General features: G+C 34.0%; 1 protein-coding gene across 1 annotated transcript in view; it reads left to right on the top strand.

Moving 5' to 3' along the window:
• Window positions 1–26,123, top strand: part of ANKRD13C (ankyrin repeat domain 13C) — a 97,626-nt gene that overhangs the window by 32,222 nt on the left and 39,281 nt on the right. The window contains exons 3-6 of the mRNA XM_004763008.3: window positions 3,341–3,445; window positions 8,192–8,277; window positions 16,527–16,572; window positions 22,396–22,462. Of these exons, the coding sequence (XP_004763065.1) occupies window positions 3,341–3,445; window positions 8,192–8,277; window positions 16,527–16,572; window positions 22,396–22,462 (304 nt within the window). The remainder of the gene's footprint in view (window positions 1–3,340; window positions 3,446–8,191; window positions 8,278–16,526; window positions 16,573–22,395; window positions 22,463–26,123) is intronic.

Here is a 26,123-nt window from a genome sequence, read left to right as displayed (position 1 = left end):
AGTCCTGCTGGTTGCAAAACCTCATGAGAATCAGCCCCTCTCATTTTCCCAGCCAATGGCTTTGGGGAAGTGTTCTTCTTGTGCTTATCCCTGTGTGCTCCACTCTCTCACATTTCTCCATAACCAGGGCTATTTCCCCTCCCCAGCACCCACAATCCTTTTCTCTCTCAAACCACTTCTCTGCACTTCCCACCTTCCTTGTTGTGGCCTTTTCTCTCCATTTAGTTGTGCAGTTTGTTCTATCAATCCTCAGGTCGGGTTCTTGGGTATTCAGAATGATTTCATGATCACAATGAACATTTTAATACTCTACCTAGGTTCAGTAGTTATTAACATTTTATCATATTTGCTTTGTTTCTCTCTTAGTGTTACATATATTATTTTCACTGTATCATTTGAAAGTTAGATGTAGACATCATGACATTTTACCACCAAGTACCTTAGCATGCATCTCTAAGAATAAGGACATTCTCTTTCATAACCACAGTATCATTATCACACTTTTTTTAAAAAAAAGATTTTACTTATTTATTTGACAGAGCACAAGCAGGGGGAGAGGAAGGCAGAGGGAGAGGGAGAAACAGGCTCCGTGCTAAGCAGGAGCCCAACATGGGCTCGATCTAGGACCCTGGACCCTGACCTGAACTGAAGGCAGATGCTTAGCCACCTGAGCTACCCAGGCACCCCTATCATTATCACACTTACAAAAATTAATAATATTGTTATAATCTCTAATATAGAATCCATATTTTAATTTTTCCAGTTGTTCCAAAAATTTCTTTTATATATACTTTATATTGAATCAATATACTCATTTGCATTTGGTTGTTATGTTACTTTATTTTAATCTAGAAAAGTTTACCTGCTTTTTCTTCTTCCTTTGTACTTCACTTTTTGAATAGAATTTATAGAATATTTCCCATCTCAGATTTGCCTAATTATTTTCTCATAATGTAATTTAACTTGTTCCTTATCTTGTATCTTTTCTGCAAATTCAAAATTAGTAAGACTTGATTTGATTCAAGTTAAATATTTCTGGAAAGAGTACTGCGTAGGTGATGTTAGGAACTTGATATTATGTCACATTAGAAACACATAATGTCAAGTTATGCCACCATTAATGCCGTTATGTTTGGTCACTTATTTAAGCTGATGATCTCCAGATGCCTTCACTGGAAAGGAACATTTTTCTCTTTGTAATTAATAGGTGATCTTGGTATAATATTTTGATATCATGTGAATATCCTCTTTTCCGGCACCATAGCATTTTACATAATGGCTTTAGCATTCATTGAGGACATTTGCCAAAGTCAGTTATTACTTTGGTGATGTAATATACTAATTTTCAAATTCTGCCATTTCTTCTACATTTATTAGCTGGCATTTTTCTGAAATTGATTGTCTTTAGTTTAATGTGTTATAACTAATCATTACTCTTTTTGATGCTCTGTTTCCCAAATTTGGCCAGTAGCTGACCATTTGGCCTTGTTCCTTTGTCCTTTTGATATGACACTATTCTTTTTTTTTTTTTTTTAGATTTTTATTTATTTGTTTATTTGACAAAGAGAGAGAGAGATCACAAGTAGGCAGAGAAGCAGGCAGAGAGAGAGGTGGAAGTAGACTCCCTGCTGAGCAGAGAGCCCGATGTGGGGCTCGATCCCAGGACCCTGGGATCATGACCTGAGCCAAAGGCAGAGGCTTTAACCAAACACCGAGCTACCCAGGCTCCCCAATATGACACTATTCTTAAAAAATGGCTGTATATTACTCCAGTGGTATAGATGCATCCTGTTAGTCAGTCATTCCCCCATGGTGGATATTCATTTAGTTTCCCATATATTTGCGATTATAAACTGCTACAATATATATTTTTGTACATATATTCTCTCCTCTTTTTGGAGGGAGGGAGAGGGAGTAAAGGGAGGGGGAGGGGCAGAGGTAGAGGGAATCTTAAACAGACAACACCAGCACAGAGCCTGATTGTGGGGCTTAATCTCAGGAAATCAAGAGTCGGACGATTACTTACAGAGCCACCCAGGAACCTCTCTTATACCTATATTCTTATATACTGCTGTAGACTTTCTTAAGCACATTTGTGAAATTTCTATGTTTATATTACTTTATTCTAATAAAACTTAGTTTAGTTATTCCTAGTTCTGTGTGCTGGTATAGTTACTCCTCCCAGAACTAAGAATCACATTCTTCTTCCACCTGTGTTCAACTACATGATACTGTCATAAGACCCTTATTTCCTTCAAAACACTTATCATTATCTGACTTTTTTTTTTTAACTTACTAGTTTGCTTATTTTCTTCTAACAAAGGATGTAAGCTCTCTGATAGCAAGACCTTATCTTCTCACTGCTTATATGGAGGACTTTAAATGGCATGAAATAGGCACTTGGTAAATATTTGCTGAATGATTAATTGAATGAATGAACGAACCATTCCTTTAGGAAATTTGGAATGGATAGCCATCCTAAATTTCCCATGAGTCTCGGTTTTGAACGTTTTGCTTATTAATATACTTTTTATTTCTAATTTTTAAGAAGGGTATCCGCACCCTATATGAGGGTCTATACCTTAGACTTCTTTTGGTTACTAGACTGTCCAGGTTTGTCCTTGGAATCATAAACAGATTTTTTCCTCTTTTGGGTGTTTTCCTGAAGTAAAAGAATTGTAACATTTGAAAATTAAGGGTTTATGGAGGCATTACCTTTTTGAAAGCACTTTTTTTCTTTTTCAATTTTTTCTTTTTAAAGATTTTATTTATTTATTTGACAGAGAGAGACACAGTGAGAGAGGGAATGCAAGCAGAGGGAGTGGGAGAGGGAGAAGTAGGCTTTTTGCTGAGCAGGGAGCCGGATGTGGGGCTCCATCCCAGGACCCTGGGATCATGACCTGAGCCAAAGGCAGATGCTTAACTACTGAGCCACCCAGGCTCCCCACTTTTTTTTTTTTTTCTGAAATAAATTAGGAACTTTCCACTTAACATTGCATATATACAAATCCTCTTTTGAGTTTTATTAGTAGAATTTTGATGTAAATTACTCTTGGGGATCCTGGGTTATCTTTTATACTATGTAAATATTCTCAAAATAGTACTTCTTTGGAGAGATACAATCTATTTTTAAGTAATGGAATGGATACTTCTTGAATCTGAGGATCTGAAATAACCTTGTTTAGATATATAGGACTTTTAAAAATTATTTTATTATTTTTATCTCTATACTATAGATCTATTTGTATTACATTGGTTTCTTAAATTTCTAAATGATTTTTGTATTTAGGGATTCTAAAAATAACACGATGTTTGATATTATTACCACTTCATGTTTCAGAATGTGCCCATTTACTTTTGGCTCACAATGCTCCAGTAAAGGTGAAAAATGCTCAGGGATGGAGCCCTCTGGCGGAAGCCATCAGCTATGGAGATAGACAGATGAGTAAGCAATACAAATTACTTGTTTTTGCTATAAAAATATATTTTGCTATTTAAAAATATGAAGTGATGCATTTGATATAATTTTCATTTAGTGTAACTTTCCATAGTATGAAATGTTTGTAGTTATTTATAAACTTATATGTGAATTATTCATGATTTAGGAGCTTGGATATTAGATAGTACATAAAAAGAATTGAGGAGTCATGTTTGAAAGTATATTATTTATAAATTTTTTCTTTTACACTATTCTACTCACTGATAGGCTTCCACTGTTTTATTTATTCAATATGAAGTATTTTTAAAAGCACTGAACTCTGATTGTCCTTTCTGGCAGCTAATTATATGCAACATTAATTGGAACTGAAAATAATCAGTGTGTTATAACAGTTATCTTTTTACTTTAATTGGTGGGAATAGGCTTGGCTGAAAGTGAGAAGAAAGTCTCTTTGTTTTGGTCTTTGAGAATTAAAAAAAAAGTCACATGTTTTTTCACAGTATACAAAGTATTCAGTTACTCTACCTTCCCTCCTCCTATTCCAATTTTTTTTTTCAACTTCATATACAGGTTTTATTTTTGTTAAGCACATCTCAAATAGTTTTTATAAAAATGAATTTATTTTTATAAAAATAAATCTGGATGAATAAGAATATTATATTTCTGGAAATATCTTTTTATACTTTGAGGTTGAAAATAATGAAATCTCGACTTGTGGAAGGAACAATAAAATTTTGGGCAGTTTTGTTAAATAAGTGCATTAAGATTGAACGTTCTTAGGATGTTATGTGGATTTAGTTCTATTTGATACTTCATTTTGGGCTCTTATGTCTTAACTTCATATGTAATCCACATACTACATCTTTGTGGGACTTCTTTGGCAGCTTTTAATGGTGACATTACATTTGGGCTTAGGATTTAACGAGATAAAATTGTGATGATTTAACAATTATATGAATATATATATATATATATATATATATTTGTTGTTATTCATTGACAGTTGTCCTTTTTGGACAAAATCAAGAGACTCTTTTGAGAATAAGAAACCATAGTAATCCTAGAATTATGTCAGGGAAAGGACAAAAACATGTACAGATAAAACAAACTGAGAATAAACTAGAAGTTGCAGCAACCAGTCTGAAGGAACTTTCTTTGATATTTCTAACCCATTAGTAGAATGGAGAGGAAACCAGATGGACTCCTGGGTTTCTGACTTAAATTGAGACTTATGTGGCTTTCACATAACTTTTATTTAGAGTCAGTGAATATTTTTTGAATTCTTAATACAAAGCATGTATGTATAGTAAGATGTAGAAAATGAAGACATGGTCTCTGCTCTTTAGGAGCTTAATCTATTGGGAAGGTCAAGAAACCGTTTTCTTGAAAAATCAGTTACTAGATTTTAATATAAAATATTGAGGCCCATAGTAGTTAAGATCTGCTTTTAAAGTGATTTTTTTTACTATAGAGTGATGTCTTAGATATATATTCTGAATAGTATTCCTTTGCCAGTCACTGTATCATTATATATCCATAATTAGTCAGTGCTTTTTAAGTTATTTCCCATCATATGAAATGGAAATATTTAACAGCTAACTTAAAGAATAGGAAATTTAACAACTTTTAAGCTACATATTTAGAAATATATGGATGTATTTATAATGGTATTAAATGGGTCTATACTTTGAAATTGTTTTAAAAATTATGACTTAAATTTTTGATTATTTAGCTTGTGTTACATTAAAATTTTCTAGGCATCGAAAATTACATTATTTTTTAAAAATTAGAGATAATCTTAATATAATTTTTACTGAATTATTATCTAATTAGCAAAATATAATCTGATACTGTAAATTATTAGCAAGCACTGTGACCTATTTCTTTTTTGGTCTGATTTCTGCTGATGTTTTTGTGCTGTAGAATGAAATCATACTGTATTTTTTGGAGACTATTTAAAATTATTTCACTTAGGGAGGACACCTGGTTGGCTTAATCAGAAACGCAGGTAACTCTTGATCTCAGGGTCGTGAGTTTGATTGCCCCAAGTTGTCTGTAGAGCTTACTAAAAAATGAACTTTAAAAAAATAGAATCATTTCACTTTAGAGTTAATAAAATTTCAAAATTATGTTGCTTTTCTGCCTTATGATGCGTGGTGAACAGTAATCAGCATAGATCAGTATCGGAGAGCTATCAGTCTTGGATTTAATTAATTTGATGTTAGATTTGTTGAGTTTGAGTTATCTATGATATGTCCACAGAAGTGGGAAATAATTATTCTGGAGCATAGAAGGAAGTGGAGAGCAGAAAATACAGATTTAAGTAATTCTTGGAGCAGGAGGGCATAGTTCCAAAGGTTTTAGGCACACCCAACTGAGTATTTTAAAAGTACTTTGTGTGGGAAAAGAAAGAGAAAGTTAATTAAGTTGTGGTTTATTGGAGTTCTTTGAGTCTTTGTATGAATTCTAATACCATCCAAATCCTCTAAAGCTAATTTTGTCTTTATTATCAGTCATCGTCAATGTGATTCTTACAATATGGAAGTACAAATCCTGATCCCACAAAAACATACTGCTAATTTTGTATAATTGCATTCTGAATGTTTGTTTCCATTTTCATGAGAAGGTTTGAGTTGACGTTATTTTTTAATGTAATGTAAATCTCTTTATCACTATCTTTTTAATAATGTTTGGCCATTTTAATGTAACTGTTATTTACTACATGTGTTCAGTCAGTTTCAATATATTTACCTGGTGAAAAATATATAACTTCTGCTTTTTATTAAGATTTCTTTTCTATATAGGAGTTGAATTCTTTCTTTTCCTTACATTCACAGAGGTTTGTTTGAATTTGAAGGCAAATTGCCTTCCTTAAAGGCAAGGAAGATTTATTAAAATACTTGAGTTTATTATAAATTATAAAATTTTAATTAATTATAAAATTTTAATTAATCATAAAAAGAATTCTACTACATTTGGCTAATAAAGCTTTTATATTAAAGTTAAATCAAACAAATATGAGGTTAACCAGATTCATATAAATTTATATCTGGAAGGAACTTTAATGATTATCCTGGTCATTGGTTCTCAGACTATTTGGATTTCACAGGCCAGAAAAAAATTGTATTTGAGGATTGAGGTGGAGTAGGTAACACTTCATTTTAGGGTGTAAAAATTTTAAAAAAAGATAATTTGCTTTCTTGCTGTGATCACTATTTCATTAAAAAAAGACATTTTGAAACCAAAAATAGCAGAAAGAATAATCCTTAAATTGAAAAAAATATTCATTTTAGTGCATATCACTGGGAACTTGAACAGTTGGGCACTGAAATGTAGACTTGTATTTGGAAGCTATTGACCTACATCACAAAGCTAGCTGTAGGACTATATGATGAGATGAGGTCGCGCACCTTGGTTTCTAGGGCTCGTCTCAGCCTCTTCTGTTGTTCCGAAAGACCATGAGTAATTTAAATTTGTTGTTTGATTTTTGACTCTTTAAAATACAGTGGGGTTATGGGTAGAAGTGTGGTTCAAGGTAAGAATAGATTGCACCGTTTTTCAGATTTTTCTCTAGTTTTTTTCCTATTTTGGCCATTGTAAACAAAACAAATCTGGTTCAAGCTTTCAGTACTGTCTTCTTCGTTTTTCTATTTTTTTTACCTTTTGCTTCTGTATTCCACATAAGGCTTTAAGTAGTTTATAAGAATGAATATTGTAAAATAGTAAAAATAATAGTATTTTTAAATGTATATGAATATATATATTCAGATATATAGATATATGTGAAAAATATGTCAGGACTAAGAGGAAGTCAGCATGTAGTGATGTACGTATTTTCCCCCTGTGCTTATTTTCTATCTTCTTATCTTTTGTTAGGCTTACTTGATTTAAGTCTAATATTTTCCCTTATTTCAGTAAATGTTAGGGACTGATTGATATTTGCTAGTCAATTTTAGACCTTTATTCTAATAGGTAAAAATTATATTTACTTAATTGCAGGCACAGTAGTAAGCAACTTATATTGAGCCTTTACAGAAATTCTGTGTAGATTTCACTTTATTTTTTACTTGGCAAATGAAAGAAAGAAACTGAAATTTAGGGAAATTTAACTTGTCCATTTACATATAGTTAATAATTAGTAAAGCTGGAGTTTGCAGTTAGGCAGTGTGTTTAAATCTCATCTGAACCATTGAGAAAAGACTATGGAGGGCTTCAGATTTTAAGAGATTCATAAGTTTTTTTCACGGATAAAATAGGATTCGTTTTTGTATTTTTTCTACTAGGTGGTGGTCTTTGAGAGTACAACCTCTAGGAAGAAAAGAACAGATACACCCAGTAATAATTACAAATAACTACATTTTTATAAAAGTAATATCCAGTGGGATTTTTGAGATCTGTCTTAGAGATCTTTTAGATCAGTGTTACAACAGGACATTGCATCATCTGACTTAGATTGATATCTTGGCTCACTTAGGTAAATCCTCACTGATAATTAAAAACTAGGAATACTAGTGTGAATATAAGTTCATGTTAAGGTATCTCTTTTCAATTTTCTTGGAGGTTCGTAACAGTTTTATTAAACTTATCGACTTATTTATAATGTCTATATTTATGTCTTTGCATAGTAAGCTAGCGGTGTTTTCTAACATGATAAAAAAGTTTTTTGTATAAATTTTTTTAATTGAGCTGTAATTGACAATCTAGCATGGTGAAATTTATTTTGAATTAAAAAAAATTTAATTTGAACTTCAGTTACAGCTCTTTTAAGGAAGCTTAAGCAGCAATCCAGGGAAAGTGTTGAAGAAAAACGACCTCGATTATTAAAAGCCCTAAAAGAGGTAAGTTATATCTCTTTGCCGATCTTGTGCTAAAGAGCAAATTATAAGTGTATTTTTAAGCATTTTTAAAATGCAGTCTAATTTCTGGATTATTACAAGTCAAGAAATGGTAAAAGTCCTGTTTGAACTGAGCAATAATGATAAAACAAAATATCCTGATTATAATGGATAAATTTAATCCTATGGACGCACCATTTACTTTTAACCAGGAAAGGAGATAAAGAATTACTGTTTTCAATGAATTAGATAAGAGGTCTAAGAAAAAAGGAGGTAGTTCATAAGTAATGGCAATAATTTTCCTTTGTCCTTTGGATTGGATGATCCCCTAAGAACTGAAACCACTATCTGCTCCAGGAACAGCATTTTCTTTATATAACAAAACTCTTTTTGTCTATCCTACATTCTGATCTTAAGAGCTGGATGTGCTGGCACAGAAAGGAAGAGAGCTTTGTTTTCTCTTATTTTTGTCTACTGTATGTTTGATGTCTGAAAGAACTGTGAGAGATAGACCTATCGTGTTAACTGTGTCTCCTCTGAAGCATGCTTTTTTGGTTTTATATCTCAAGAGATAAATTTTTTTTTAGAATATTTGATCACAGTAGTTTCCTTAACAGTTATAGGCTTTGCTGTCTAGCTTCTAATTTGTGAAATACAAACTTAACGTCTCATATGATGTAATTTCATATTTCAGATTTAGTAAATTTGTATTACCACTTTATAGAAAAAGTTTCTATTTCAGAGTGTCATTTGCTTAGTCCATTATGAGAGTGCACAAATAGTCATTTTGGAAGCTTATTTTATAAAACATCTAAAAGTTTGGCTATTTTTATAGTTATAGTTATTATTATTTTGGTTATGCTGATAAATGGACTATTTATTGATACAAATTTTTTATTAATTATTTTTATTAACATATAATGTATTATTTGCCTCAGGGGTACAGGTCTGTGAATCATCAGTCCTGCACACTTCACAGTACTCACCATATCATATATCCTCCCCAATGTCCATTACCCGACCACCCTTTCCACACTTAGCCTCCCCCCAGCATCCCTCAGTTTGTACTGTAAGATTAAGAGTCTTTTATGGTTTGTCTTTCTCCCAATCCCATCTTGTTTCATTTTTTCCTTCCCTACTCCCCAAAGCCCCCACTCTGCCTCTCAAATTCTTCATATCAGGGAGATAATATGATAATTGTCTTTCTCTGATTGACTTGTTTTGCTCAGCAATTGACTTGTTTCTTTGCATATAGCAAGATTTCATTTCTTTTGATGGCTGCAAAGTATTCTATTGTGTGTGTGTGTGTGTGTGTGTGTATCTCAATCACATCTTTATCCATTCATCTGTTGATGGACATCTAGGTTCTTTCCATAGTTTGGCTGTTGTGGACATTGCTGCTATAAACATTCAGGTGCATGTGCCCCTACGGATCACTATGATTGTATCTTTAGGGTAAATACCCAGTAGTGCAATTGCTGGGTCATAGGGTAGCTCTATTTTCAACTTTTTGAGGAAACTCCATGTTATTTTCCAGAGCGGCTGCAGCAGCTTGCATTCCCACCAACAGTGTAGGAGGGTTCCCCTTTCTCCGCATCCTCGCCAGCATCTGTCATTTCCTGACTTGTTAATTTTAGCCATTCTGACTGGTGTGAGGTGTTTTCTCATTGTGGTTTTGGTTTGGATTTTCCTAATGCCGAGTGATGTGGAGCATTTTTTCATGTGTCTGTTGGCCATTTGGATGTCTTCTTTGCAGAAATGTCAGTTCATGTCCTCTGCCCATTTCTTGATTAGATTATCTGTTCTTTGGGTGTTGAGTTTGCTAAGCTCTTTATAGATTTTGGATACTAGCCCTTTATCTGATATGTCATTTGTAAATATCTTCTCCCATTCTGTCAGTTGTCTTTTGGTTTTGTTGACTGTTTCCTTTGCTGTGCCAAAGCTTTCGATCTTGATAAAATCGCAATAGTTCATTTTGCCCTTGCTTCCCTTGCCTTTGGCGATGTTCCTAGGAAGAAGTTGCTGCGGCTGAGGTTGAAGCGGTTGCTGCCTGTGTTCTTCTCAAGGATTTTGATGGATTCCTATCTCACATTGAGGTCTTTCATCCATGTGGAGTTATTTTTTGTGTTCTGTAAGGAAATGGCCCAATTTCATTCTTCTGCATGTGGCTGTCCAATTCTCCCAACACCATTTGTTGACTGTCTTTTTTCCATTGGACATTCTTTCCTGCTTTGTCGAAGATTAGTTGACCATAGAGTTGAGCGTCTCTTTCTGGGCTCTCTATTCTGTTTCGTTGATCTGAGTGTGTGTTTTTGTGCCAATACCATACTGTCTTGATGATAACAGCTTTGAAATAGAGCTTGAAGTCTGGAATTGTGATGCTACCAACGTTGGCTTTCTTTTTCAATATTCCTTTGGCTATTTGAGGTCTTTTCTGTTTCCATATAAATTTTAGGGTTATTTGTTCCATTTCTTTGAAAAAAAATGGATGGGATTTTGATAGGCATTGCATTAAATGTGTAGATTGCTTTAGGTAGCATAGACATTTTCACAATATTTGTTCTTCCAATCCATAAGCATGGAACATTTTTCCATTTCTTTGTGTCTTCTTTAGTTTCTTTCATGAGTACTCTAGTTTTTTGAGTTCAGGTTCTTTGCCTCTTTGTTTAGGTTTATTCCTAGGTATCTTACGGTTTTGGGTGCAATTGTAAATGGGATTGACTCCTTAATTTCTCTTTCTTCTGTCTTATTGTTGGTGTAGAGAAATGCAACTGATTTCTGTGCATTGATTTTATATCCTGACACTTTACTGAATTCCTGTACAAGTTCTAGCAGATTTGGAGTGGAGTCTTTTGGGTTTTCCACATGAAGTATCATATCATCTGCAAAGAGTGAGAGTTTGACTTCTTTGCTGATTTGGATGCCTTTAATTTCTTTTTGTTGTTTGATTGCTGAGGTTAGGACTTCTAGAACTATGTTGAATAGTGGTGGTGATAATGGATACCCCTGCCGTGTTCCTACCTTAGCGGAAAAGCTCTCAGTTTTTCTCCATTGAGAACGATATTTGTGGTGCGTTTTTCATAGATGGCTTTGATGATATTGAGGTATATGCCCTCTATCCCTATACTTTGAAGAGTTTCGATCAGGAAGGGATTCTGTACTTTGTCAAATGCTTTTTCAGCATCTATTGAGAGTATCATATGGTTCTTGTTCTTTCTTTTATTAATGTATTGTATCACATTGATTGATTTGCGGATGTTGAGCCAACCTTGCAGCCCTGGAATAAATCCCACTTGGTCGTGGTGAATAATGCTTTTAATGTACTATTGGATCTTACTGGCTAGTATTTTGGTGAGAATTTTCACATCTGTGTTCATCAAGGATATTGGTCTGTAATTCTTCTTTTTGGTGGGGTCTTTTTCTGGTTTTGGGATCAAGGTAATGCTGGCCTCATAAAATGAGTTTGGAAGTTTTCCTTCCATTTCTATTTTTTGGAACAGTTTCAGGAAAGTTTCTTCTTTAAATGTTTGGTAGAATTCCCCTGGAAAGCCGTCTGGCCCTGGGTTCTTTTTTTTTTTGGCAGATTTTTGATGACTGCTTCAATCTCCTTACTGGTTGTGGTTCTGTTCAGGGTTTCCATTTCTTCCTGGTTCAGTTTTGATAATTTATATGTCTCTAGGAGTGCATCCATTTCTTCCAGATTGTCAACTTTGCTGGCATACAGTTGCTCTAATATGTTCTTATAATTGTTTGTATTTCTTTGGTGTTGGTTGTGATCTCTCCTCTTCCATTCATGATTTTATTAATTTGGGTCCTTTCTCTTTTCTTTTTGATAAGTTTGGCCAGGGGTTTATCGGTCTTACTAATTCTTTCAAAGAACCAACTCCTAGTCTCGTTGATCTGTTCTATTGTTTTTCTGGTCTCTGTTTTATTGATTTCTGTTCTGATCTTTATTATTTCTTTTCTCCTGCTGGGCTTAGGCTTTCTTCGCTGTTCTTTCTCCAGCCCCTTTAATTGTAGGGTTAGGTTGTGTACTTGAGACCTTTCTTGTTTCTGAGAAAGGGTTGTATCGCTATATACTTTCCTCTCAAGACCACCTTTGCTGTGCCCCACAGATTTTGAACAGTTGTGTTTTCATTTTCGTTTGTTTCCATGAATTTTGTCAATTTTTCTTTAATTTCCTGGTTGACCCATTCATTCCTTAGTAGGATGCTCTTTAACTTCCATGTATTTGAGTTCATTCCCACTTTTCTCTTGTGATTGAGTTCTAGTTTCAAAGCATTGTGGTCTGAAAGTATGCAGGGAATGATCCCAATCTTTTGGTACCAGTGGAGACCTGATTTGTGACCCAGGATGTAATCCATTCTGGAGAATGTTCCATGTGCACCTGAGAAGAATGTGTATTCTGTTGCTTTGGGATGGAATGTTCTAAATATATCTGTGATATCCATCTGGTTCAGTGTGTCCTTTAAAGACTATTCCCTTGTTGATCTTTTGCTTAGAACATCTGTCCATTTCAGTGAGGGAGTGTTAAAGTCCCCTACTATTAATTGTATTACTGTTGATGTGTTTTTTTTGATTTTGTTATTAATTGGTTTATATAGTTGACTGCTCCCATGTTTGGGGCATAGATATTTAAAATTGTTAGATCTTCTTGTTGAGTAGATCCTTTAAGTATGATGTAGTGTCCTTCCTCATCTCTTATTATAGTCTTTGGTTTAAAATCTAGTTTATCTGATATTAGGATTGCCACCCCAGCTTTCTTTTGATGTCCATTAGCATGGTAAATTGTTTTTCACCTCCTCACTTTAAATTTGGAGGTTTCTTTGGGTCTCAAATGAGTTTCTTGTAGACAGCATATTGATATGTTTTTTGTTGTTGTTTTTGTTTTTTATCCATTCTGATACCCTGTGTCTTTTGACAGGCAGGCAGAGAGACAGGCAGAGAGAGAGAGAGAGAGAGAGAGAGGGGAAACAGGCTCCCTGCTGAGCGGAGAGCCCGATGCGGGCCTAAATCCCAGGACCCTGGGATCATGACCTGAGCTGAAGGCGGAGGCTTTAACCCATTTAGCCACCCAGGCACCCTGTCCTGGAAGCTTTTTATCTCTCCTTCTATTTTCATTGATAGTCTAGCTGGATATAGTATTCTTGGCTGCATATTTTTCTCATTTAGTGCTCTGAATATATCATGCTAGTTCTTTCTGGCCTGCCAGGTCTCTGTGGATAAGTCTGCTGTCAGTCTAATAAGCCTACCATTGTATGTTACAGACTTCTTGTCTTGAGCTGCTTTTATGATTTTCTCTTTGTCACTAAGACTTGTATGTTTCACTATTAGATGATGGGGTGTAGACCTATTTTATTAATTTTGAGTAAGGTTTTCTTTGCCTCCTGGATTTTGATGCTTGTTCCCTTTGCTATATTGGGGAAATTCTCTACTATAATTCGCTCCAGTATACCTTTTGCCCTCCTCTCTCTTTCTTCTTCTTCTGGAATCCCAATTATTCTAATGTTGTTTCATCTTAACATATCAATTCTCTCTCAGTTTCTCCCCTCATGGTCCAGTAGTTGCTTGTCTCTCTTTTGCTCAGCTTCTTTATTCTCCATTATGTGTTCTTCTATATCACTAATTCTCTGTTCTGCCTCATTTATCCTAGCAGTAAGAGCCTCCATTTTTGATTGCACCTCATTAATAGCTTTTTAAATTTCAATTTGGCTAGATTTTAGTTCTTTTTCTCCAGAAAGGGTTTCTCTGATATCTTCCATAGCTTTTTTGAGCCCAGCTAGCATCTTGAGAAATGTAGTTCTGAACTCTTGTTCTGACCTATTCCCAAGGTCCATGTTGATTAGGTCCTTAGCCAGTGATACTGCCTCTTGTTCTCTTCTTTGTGGTGAGTTTTTCCACCTTGTCATTTTATCCAGATAAGGATATATGAATGAGTTTATAAAATGCCAAAAGGGTGGCAAAGACTGCAGAAAAATGTACGCTAACCAAACCAGAAGAGAGTCAAAACTGGGGGGAGAAGAAAGGGGGAAAAAAAGAAATAAAAATTTAAAAAATAAATAATAAAATATTTTATACACACACACACACACACACACACACATATTATATGTGTGTGTATATATATATATTAGACTGGTGAATAGAACAGAGCCACTCACTTGATTTTGGGTGTATATTGGTCTCTTAGAAGAACCTATCTCCCAAAATTTTAAAGAAAGAAAAATTTATATATATAGACAAAAATAAGGGTAAACATGATGAAAGGATGGAGTGTGACTGTAAAGATAAAAATTTTAAAAAAGATTCTAAAAAAGGAATTGATAAATTGGTTGGAAAAAAAAAAGGAGGGAATGTGCTTAGTCTGGAGACTGGAACAAAGCCATGTGCTAGATTAGGGTATATTTTGATCTATTTGAAGAAATTGTATACCAAAATTTTTTAGTAAAAAAAACCCTGTATGTATACAAAAGATAAGGTTAAATACAATGAAGGGATAAAATATGAGTATAACAATGGAAGTTTAAAAAGATTTTTGATTTTTTAGAAAGGTATTGTTATGATAAACTTTAAAATAGTTAAAAGAGGAAAGAGGAGGGGCGCCTGGGTGGCTCAGTGGGTTAAGGCCTCTGCCTTCAGCTCGAGTCGTGGTTCCGGGGTCCTGGGATCGAGCCCTATGTCGACCTCTCTGCTCCGCGGGAAGCTGGCTTTCTCTCCTCTCTCTCTCTGCCTGCCTCTCTGTCTACTTGTGATCTCTGTCTGTCAAATAAATAAATAAAATCTTTAAAAAAAAAGAGGAAAGAAGAAAAGTTAAAAAAAAAACAGAATAAGAAAAAATAAAATTAAAAAAATTTAACTTTGCAAGACTAAAGTATCATGGGGAAAAAGCCATGAATTGTATCCATTGCTTTCCCCTAGCTCTGGAGTTCTACTCTTCTCTTTGATTGGTGAGCTTGGTCTTGGCTGGCTGTTTTTGCTGATCTTTTGTGGGAAGGGCCTCTTGCAGTGATTTTCAAATGTCTTTGCCCTAGGCAGAATTGCACCACCCTTGCCAGGGACTAGGCTAAGTAATCTCGGGTTCGCTCTTGGAGCTTTTGTTTCCTGAATGCTTCCCGTACTTGTTTGGAGGATGGGAATGAAAATGGCAGTCTCCCAGTTTCCCGCCCCATAGGAGCTGAGAGCTGGGGGCCTCACTCCACAGCGAGCCCTCAAAGATAAGCAGTCAGTCACTCCTGACTCCCTGGTTTCTGGCTGCTCTCCGAGCTCATCCGGCCTGTGACCAAGTGTTTCTATCTGTTTGGAGATAGAAACTGTCTCCAAACTCTAGCTGGAGACCCCGTTTGGAGTCTCCAAACCTAGCAGATTACTGCTGCACTGCTCTTCCTGGAGGAGGAAGGTGAGTCTCCCTGGATCTGCTGTTTATGGGGTACCTGCTGGAAGAGCAGTGGTCTGACTGTGCCTTGGATCCCGGTTTAAGGTAACTCTGATCTGAACGCTCATTCTTCGGCTCTGTCTCTGTAGTAGGCTTCCCCAACCCGATACCCTACAGCTCTGCCACACTCAGACACCCCCAATCTTTCTGTGACCCCACGGGACCTGAGACCACACTGTCCCTGTGAGGGCTTCACCCCTACTTCACCTCTGGAGCGATGTCCCTCAGTGGAGCAGACTTCTGAAAGTTCTAATTTTGTGCACTGCTTTGCCACTTGCCAGGAGCCAGCCCCTCCCTCTGCGGTCTGTTTTCCCGTTGCTTTGGATTCACTTCTTCGCACATCCTGCCTTTCAGAAAGTGGTGGGTTTTCTGTTCCTAGAGTTGCTGCTCTTCTTTTCTTCTATCTCCTGTTAAGTTTGTAGGTATTCAGAATGGTTTGATACCTACCTAGCTTAACTCCTGGGATCTGATGTCATTTCAGTCTGCTTCTTCTCTGCCATCTTGCCTTTCCCAACACTGTTGACACCAATTTAAATGCCTGTCAGTTTCAGATATGTTTCAGTGTGATTAAAATATTCTTGTAAAATGTACAGTTGGTGCATATTTTCCTTTGTAGATAAGTATAATAATGTGTACTGTTGTAATATTTTATTTTGTGATTTAACCATATTTTTTCTTCCAATTCAGAAATTGAAACTACTTTCTGTTCCTGTATAGATCTTTTATGATTATAGATTGAAAAAAATAACAAAATATTCAGTAGATATAAGAGCTGTTAAACTAAGATGCATTCAGTAATTATTTGTATTTTGTTTCTCAGCTAGGTGACTTTTATCTGGAACTTCACTGGGATTTTCAAAGCTGGGGTAAGAGTGCGCTTGTTTTACTGTAAAATATGTGCACATGCAGAAATGCAAGTGCAAAAATAGCTATTCTATAGAAATGTTAGCAGATTTGCCACTTGCCTTAAGGAACAATAAGTATCTTTCATTACATTCAATGTAATGGTAGTAAAGCCCTATAGTAATACTTAATTATCCCAACCTAAATAATAACTTACAAAAATCTTGGGTATGGTGCATAAACAATGAGTTTTGGAACTCTGAAAGAAAATAAAATTAACTTAAAAAAACTTTCAAAAATCTTATTTTTAATAAGATTGAAAATTGTCTTTTCTTTTAAATAAAATGAAGGTTTAAATATTGTAATAAATATAAGGAATTCTCAAAGGGAAGAGAATAATTATAGGATTATTAAATTACTGAATTTAAGGAAATTGAAATATAGTACTTAGATCCCTGAATGAGAAGAATTCAGTTAACATTACGATTCTGTATATTTTGTCATCTTTCAGTCATTTTTGCCACTTTTATTGTATACTTTATAGCTACTTGTTTAACATACTGTTCGGTTGCTCACTGTTTCAATTATTTATAAGATCTTAATCCCTAGATATTTTGCAGTTATTTAATGATTTATCTTGGCAAGGTAAGTTTCCCTCACCCCCATTTTAAACCTCAGTCCATTTAGGGAGAAAACCTTCATATCTAAATAGGAATTTGATGCTAGTGATCTTTACTAGTTAAGCAACTACTAAATTTGGAGTGTTTTTTGAAGATTTAAAAGCAATGTAATTTGTATGTAGGCTTGGATATAATGATCTTACATATTTTTTTAAAGCATCTCAGTTAATTTCTATGATACAAAGGTATTTGAATGCTTAGTGATATTTATCCCCCAAATCATCATCAAACTAATCAGATATTGACAACCATAAAAATCAGTTACCGTTCACGTGAATGCTTTCAAACCTTTTTCAAAATTAATACAGGTGTATGTGTGCATGTATATATACACACAAATGAATACATATTTGTGTATTTATCCTCAGAAATATTTTTTAATGGGATCATTGCCATTATATTGTTACGCCATTTGTCATTTTTACATAATGTATCATAGACATATTTCCACATTGGTTTATGAGGAAGTACTTTATTTTAACAAATACATAATAATGTATAGCATGAATGATTAAAATTTTTATAGTGTGTTTTATCTCTAAATGTAAAGTTTTGATTTCTAACATAATCATTTTTTTCCAACATTGTTACAACTCTAGGTTATTAGGTTAGTTTTGGCTCCATCAAAATCACACATGATTTTTTTACACTATAAATCTACCTTGCCTTTATGCTTTCTATAACATTCAGAGTCCTGGTGTTTTAGAACACTGAGAGAAAAAGGGATTTATAGTAGCTTTGTAAAATAAAAGAACTCCAAGTCAGATTGGTGTAAAACCTGAATACTATTGTTTTTACCCATTTTTTTTTTCCATCTGTAAAAACCCCAGGCCTGCTTGACAATCTTTTTTTTTTCGTTTTTTTAAATTTTATTTATTTATTTGACAGGAGATCACAAGTAGGCAGAGAAGCAGGCAGAGAGATAAGGAAGCAGGCTCCCTGCTGAGCAGAGAGCCCGATGTGGGGCTCAATCCCTGAACCCTGGGATCATGACCCGGGCTGAAGGCAGAGGCTTTAACCCACTGAGTCACCCAGGCACCCCTGCTTGGCAATCTTCTATTGAAGTAGTTCCTTGAGTATATTGGCTCTTTAACTGATTCTCAAGAAATTTTAGTAGTTTAAATTCTAAAATAGTTTATCTAAGAAGTTTATCTTTTAAAATGTTTTAAAAATTTTAAAAGTAACATTTCAGTTATGTGAAGAAACAGAAATGGATGTAAGCGCTGCTGAAATTATACATGTATCTGTAGTTATAAACTTTATAAATATTGCACAATCAAATTTATGACATAACAACTGCGGTATTGAAAGTATGGCTTCTTTGGGAACTTGACTTTGATGCAAAAAAGTCAGCACATCTGTTTTATTGTTGATAAAGGATTTTACTGATTTCTGTCAAAACTACTAGCATCTAAGGGCTGAATATCATGTGTAACTCTAAAAACTAAGCTCACTGGCTATATTTAATTTAGAAACTTTGGATTTAAAAAATGCAGGATAATCCCTATTTTTAGCTTTGATCAATCAGCTTTTTTGTAGAATTTAGGCGTGTTTCTTTGCATTGTCAAAACCCCTAATATTGGGGTACCTGGCTGGCTTAGTTGGTAGAACATATAGCTCTTGATCTCAGGGTTGTGAGTTCAAGCCCCATGTTTTGGTCATGGAGCCTACTTAAAAAAAAAAAAAAAAAGGAGAAGAATTTATAAATTCCCTTTGCAAACATAAAATGCTACTTAAATATGACACTTAAAAAAAAACTCTGATATTAAAAAAATAAAAGAGCAACTTAGAAATAAGGGAAAGTTAGGAAATACTGAGATCCAGGATTAGGTTTAATTACAGGTAGTGGAGCATGCCCACCCTTTTTCATACTGTTATATCTAGTGTTTGACTGAAAATTGCTTCAGACTTGGTTAATAGCAAGTAAACTAAACTATTCCAGCTTAGGATTTTAGGTATAGAAAAGCTTTAAATCAGACTCAGAAGTGCTGGCTGCTATCTGATGTGGCAAATCACGTATCTATCCCAAGTGTCTTCATTTTTAAATGAGGTTAATAACTACCACAGATACTGCAAACTTTTATTTTGGTGTGGAAGAAATGAAACTATGTTTTTGAAGGAAGCCCTTTTTATACCTACTGCAAAACATTAAATAATTAATAGCATTGTAATAATCATGACTTCAAATTTAGGTCTGTGTATATAGCACAGTTAAAAAGAAAAACTAATGTTTTAGAAGTTTCTTTATTTCATAATCTACAGAGTATCGTTTCTGTATTTGAGACTATTATTTGTGTGTTGTAGATATTGTAGATGGAAAATACTAGGTTTAGAAACTATTCTTAAGATCAAGGTATAAATGACAGGAAAACCTTTTTTTTTTTTTTTTTAATGTTATGTTAGTCACCATACAGTACCTCATTAGTTTTTGATGTCGTGTTCCATGATTCATTGCGTATAACACCTGGTTCTCCATGCAGTCTTTGCCCTCGTTAATACTCATCAGCACAGCAATCAGACAGCAGAAAGAAATAAAAGGTATTCAGATTGGCAAAGAAGAAGTTAAACTCTTTATTTTCACAGATGATATGATACTTTATGTGGAAAACCCAAACGATTCCATCCCCAAATTACTAGAACTCATAGAGCAATTCAGTAATGTGGCAGGATACAAAATCAATGCGTAGAAATCAGTTGCTTTCCTATACACTAACAATGTAACCGTAGAAAGAGAAATTAGAAAATCGATTCCGTATACAGTAGCACCAATAGCACCAAAACCCATAAGGTATCTTGGAATAAACCTAACCAAAGAGTACAAGGATCTAGGAACTACAAAACACTCATGAAGGAAATAGAAGAAGATACAGAAAGATGGAAAAACATTGCATGCTCATGGGTTGTAAGAATAAACATTGTTAAAATATCTGTGCCTCCCAGAGCAATCTATACTTTCATTGCCATCCCGATTAAAATACCAAGAGCATTTTTCAAAGTGCTGGAACAAACAATCCTAAAATTTGTATGGAACCAGAAAAGACCCTGAATCAAAAGGAAGTGTTGAAAAGGAAAAACAAATCCAAAATTAAAATGTAGAGATTCTTCTTTTTTCAGTTCAGTGAATTATGCTACCTTTGGAGTGCTATGTTAAACTCTCAGATTATGCTGAGATAGCTTAAGATAAAGAGACCTCAATTGTTCAGTTTATTTGAGGGAGGAAAAAAGTCATCACAGAATTGGGAAAATGCAAATTGCTCCATTTTTGGAATGTATTAAAAGCTAGCAGGAATCTTTTTTTTTTTTTGTCTATGATGTTCCTTTTCCCCTTTTTATTAGCTTTTGCTTCTCAATTCCTCAATTTATTTTGTCTCTGTATTTGTCTGTTCCTGTGTTTCTGATTTTTGATAAATAAGTATTGATACATAATTCTAAATTTTGTTTTGTTACCATAGGTTACCATACTACTTCAAAAGATGCAATAAATTAAGTTAAATTCACAAATTAGGATACTATCTTTAATTATCTTTTTCACGCTTTACTAAACACTTAAGGACAGAAAAACTGGATCTTGATTAAGGAGCATTAAAGAAGAGCTTTGATCATTTATATAAGATAAATGCTATTATTGCTATTCTCAACTTCTGTTGTTTCATATGAGGAAAGATTTTTATCATAATGGTTACTGAGTCATCAAAAAGAAGGAAACCTTGGCATTTGCAATGACATGAATGGAACTGCTAGAGGGTATTGTGCTAAGCGAAACTAGTCAGTTAGAGAAAGACACATACCATATGATTTCACTCATATACGGAATTTAAGAAACAAAACATAGGGGAAGGGAAGGAAAAATAAGATAATAATTGAGAGGGAGGCAAATCTTAAGAGACACTGAACTCAAGGAAATAAATTGAGGGTTGCTAGAAGGGAGTTGGGTATGGGGAAGGGATAATTGGGTGATGGGTATTAAGGAGGGCATTTGATGTAATAAATGCTAGGTGTTATATGCAACTGATAAATGACTAAATTCTACCTCTGAAACTAAAAAAAAAGAAAAGAAAAGAAAAGAAAATGACTTATATTCTCTGACTAGGGTAACTCTTAATTGATATTCCCTTTGGGCAGTAACTTATTTTTGTATAATGAAATGTCTAGAAAATTATCTTTAATGCTGAAAATCATGAATAATATGACCTCTAAGAATTTAAAAAAGACATTGATATATGTTTTATGTTAATTAGAAAATAATGATGCTTTTTAAAAAGTTAACTAAAGAATTAACCTTTAATTTCTCTGAAAATTTTGTTTCTTTTTAACTGAGGTTGATTTATCATTCATTTTTAAAATGCTGAATTTTGTAAAATATGCATGTAGTATATCTTGTACACACACATTCTTATATACATATGTATATGTGATGTGATCTTGATTTCAAGTATTTTGAACTTCACATTTTGGTTTTTTCTTCTTTTGTATGTGGTAGCTTAGTATAGCCTGTATATAGATTTATTCATCCAAAGAATAACTATTTCCCAAAACGTAGCAGTTAATAAATAATAAAAATATCAGAATATGCTTGTGATATGAATATGAACAATACTGGATGTAGAAATCTGTAGGTAAATGTATGATTCTGTTTTACAGATTTTGAAACTAAGGTGCAGTAAGCTTAAGTAACCAAGATCACATATTTGTAATTCAACCTCAAATTAGACTATTTAGCTCTAAAAATGTCTGTGTTTTAAAATACGCATTGCTTTTCTACTATTTAATGAGGTTGTATTTAAAGGATTAGGAAGGATCCAGGTTCATCAAGTTACCCATTCAGGATGGTTTGGTTGTCACAGGGCACTGTTTCCTCATCTGTAATAATGTCCTTCAATATGAACCCAAGAGTGACACTGTATTGACTCTGCTATTTGTGTGTTTGTGGGTGGGTAGGTGGGCAGAGTGGTGAACTATATAACAATTCCAATTAAATTGTAGATTTTTGAAGTTGCTCAGAATTGCTTTATATATTATTTTTAAGTGGAAAATACTATTTTAAAGGAAATTATTACAATTTTAGTGAACTAATAAAATGTTTAAGTTACTCTTTTTCTAATTAAGAAATTTGTAATGTCTCAAAACTAGGTAGTTATCTTTTATCTTTTCTTTTTAAAAATACAGTGCCTTTACTTTCCCGTATTCTGCCTTCTGATGCATGTAAAATATACAAACAAGGTATCAATATCAGGTAAGGTGATTTGATATTTTTCTGAGTAACAGAAAATTGAGATTTAGAGAAAGGTTTTCTTTCTATATTAATAGGTTACATTTGGATGTAGTATTTAATAACTTAAACATGCTGTAATATATTCACAGTATATTATCTTATTTGAGACATCATACAGAGAAGAAACCAAAGATAAAATCTTGACTAAATCAACTATTCCTATTCAACTGCAGACTATCTAGGAGGCAAATAGAGTGAGGATCATGAATATCTTAAAATGGGAAGATCTAAGGTGGTTATCTCTCTGATCCTGACTTTATAAGGAATAGGGACACACATAAGGAGCACCCAACTCTTGTTCTTTTTTCACAATCCCTCTCATACCCCTCCCTCCTCTGCCTATCCATGCACTATTTGATCATCTATCCTTCTAGGGAACACTTTAAGGCTAATTTTAATTTTCTTCTTCTTCTTTTTAAAGTTAAGATTGATTTTTGGGTCTGATGGTATTTATTTTACTCATTTTAGTTTTATCATTACTTATATCTTAAACTTTATATTAATATAGGTATATTTAGGGGCGCTTGGATGGTTCAGTAGTTAAGCATCTGCCTTCGGCTTGGGTCATGATCCCAGGGTACTGGGATTGAGCCCCACGTTGGGCTCCCTGCTCAGCAGGAAGCCTGCTTTTCCCTTTCCCCCTCCCCTTGCTTGTGTTCCCTCTTTCACTGTGTCTCTGTCAAATAATGAAATAAAATCTTTTAAAAAAATACAGGTCTCTTTATAAATTACATATGTAAGATGTATATAATACTAATGAATATGCCAACTTATATATATATGTGTGTGTATTTATAATAAATATATATATATGTCAGTAATTTTGTAAATCTGTGTCTCTCCATGTCTCCAGAATATTAATTTGGACATGTAAAGGTCTAGAATTGGAAATATCTTGAGACTATCTCATAAAAACTCTTTGTTTTAGTATTATTATTTTTAAGGATTTTATTTATTTATCTGACAGAGAGAGACACAGCAAGAGAGGAAACACAAGCTGGGGGAGTGGGAGAGAGAGAAGGAGTGGAAGGCAGAGCTTAATGCCTGAGTCACCCACGTGCCCCCAAAACTTTTAGTTTTATAGATGAGAAAATTTAGAGAGGTGAAGTGATTTTTATAAGAGCATATTGTGAATTAATGGCTGGGTCAGGACCTTTGACTTCCTATTCGTTATCACCATGTCACAAGGTAGAAATTTTAGAAGGTCAGCTCTGAGATTTATTAAAAGTTATGTTAAATTACAGTGAAGAGATAATCTTTAGTTGAAAGTAAGTTCTACGGTAATTGTCCTCAAGCAGTTGAATTTGATTCAGGTGGATATTTCTGGTTTTTGTTTTTAAAAACAACATCTTCAGATGTTTCTAATTATGGAAGTACTTAGGTACGTTAAATTCATAGTCCGTATAGAAATCTTGCAAAATACAGAAAAATAGAAGAAAAACTAGGAAAGGATTTGATAATGATGTAGATTTATTTCACAGCCTATTAACATTATATTATGATTTTTATCAAAAATTATTCATCATTTTAACAATGTTTAGGTGCTTGCCAAAGGTAGTAGATAATTTGGGAGAACATTATTATTTTCCATATGCTACTTTTAAAAAGGTTAGTTTTAGTTCTGAGTCTTAAATGTAGGATAAAAGGAGCTTCTTTTAAAAAATTATTTCACATTTATATATGAATTTTATAAGTAAATGATATGCATATTACATAATAAATAAAGACAATGAAATAATAGTGCCAGAGAATATAGAGTAATAAAGATTAAGAGGAAGCTACTATAATTTATCAGTCCTGGGGCTTACAACCAACTGAGGATGAAGGAGATAAGTGATAGGTTCTAAAGCTCTCATTACCAAGTTTACCAAATTAATGGAGAGGCTGGGTTTTAGGATGTATGACAAAGGGTTTTTTTTGCATAGATGAGAGGAACCTAATAAAAAAAAACCATTAAGATTAAATAACTTTCAAATGTAAACATCATGAGATAGTTTTTTTTTTTTTAAACATCACTTCAAATGAAACTGAATTTTAAACTGTGTTCAAAGAAATCTTTAAAGTTTACTTGTGTTTCATGACAACCATGTGATCATTTAAAATATCTTCTCTGGTGTCAAGGAGTGGAAATAGGAAAGTATGAGTAACTTTATTTTTGAGAATATTAGTAAACATTTTCACTGTTAATAATTATGAGGCATTCTGTAACCACTGACTGAAATGATCAGGCCAAACTTTGCCTCTTCTCACACTTTTCCTGTCTCAAGAGAAGGCTCTATATTCTTTTTCATTGTTACTTGGCATTTTTCAAGCTTTTATCTCAAAAAGAATGTTTTCTGGGTTTTTCTTTTAACATTTTCTATTCAGATTTTTGCAGTTATATAATTTTTTTTTCATGGCTAATCACATGGCAAAAATTAAAAATATTTAGACTCAAATGTTTAAAGCAAGGAATAGTTAATACATTAAAATGCCATCATGGTAATTATATTCTTATGAGGCATGTGTAATACAGTAGGCCATCTAGTATGTCAGGGATATTCCAGAAAATGTACTGGGCAGTCTCCTTGTAATTGCAAATGATAAAAACACAAATAAAAATTGGCTATGAGTGATTTTAGGTATGGCTAGATCTAAGGTTTCAAATGTCACCATGTCTGTCTGTCTTCCTGTTCCTCTCTGTGCATCTCTTCCTTCACTGTTCTTATCTCTACCCCTTCCCTGTATCTCCATTCCTTCCAACCCACTACTGCTTTCATCCAGTTTAGGCAAGAAGGAAATGGAGGCAGGAGATTGTTCTGTTTCATTCCCTCTTTTATGTGGGGTGTGGAGTTCCCTGGTAGAAGTTTGAAGTCCAAATAGACCACTTATATAAAATGATCTTTTCTTTTTTTTTTTTTTTAAGATTTTATTTATTTATTTGACAGACAGAGATCACAAGTAGGCAGAGAGGCAGGCGTTGGAGGGGGAAGAAGCAGACTTCCCGCTGAGCAGAGAGCCCGATGCGGGCCTCAATCCCAGAACCCTGGGATTATGACCTGAGCTGAAGGCAGAGGCTTAACCCACTGAGCCACCCCAGTGCCCCTGATCTTTTCCTTTTTGATATTATCAGTAGCTTACATCTTACAGAGGTAGGGGATGAGCCTCTTTTGCTGTCATTATTTTTTCTTATGCCACATATACAGGTAGTAACAGGGTATATTTAGTAGTACAGGCACTAGTAGTACAATAGCAGGCCCCTGGAGGTGGAGCAGGAGCTAGAATTCAGCAATAAAGCAGCAGGCAGGAGTCACCCCTTTAGAAGTTTGTGACTTGCTTTTTTTTTTTTTTTAGGGTTTCTTGATTTTATTCTGTGGGGGTGTATACATTTTATATGGTTTAGAAAGGAGAGCCTTGTATATAAGGTAACCATACTTCCCTCTTTGCTTTTGGTTCCTCCCTGTTACCCTAGCAAAATTATTATATCATCTTCACTTTTAAAAGGTAGTAATTTTGTTGATAAACTTATATGTAACCGCAGATACTCTTTTGAAGCAGCATCTAAGATATTTTCCAGTTCTCAGATTTTTCTGTGTAGGGAAAACAAGAATGCTTATTCCCTTTGCCTGGAATGAGAATTGAA

This window comes from Mustela putorius, unplaced genomic scaffold (genome assembly GCF_011764305.1).
Source record: "Mustela putorius furo isolate JIRA1106 unplaced genomic scaffold, ASM1176430v1.1 tig00003853_pilon_pilon_pilon, whole genome shotgun sequence".
Taxonomy (NCBI): domain Eukaryota; kingdom Metazoa; phylum Chordata; class Mammalia; order Carnivora; family Mustelidae; genus Mustela; species Mustela putorius.
The sequence above is the reverse complement of the archived record's forward strand: the minus strand, read 5'-3'. Positions and strand labels throughout refer to the sequence as shown.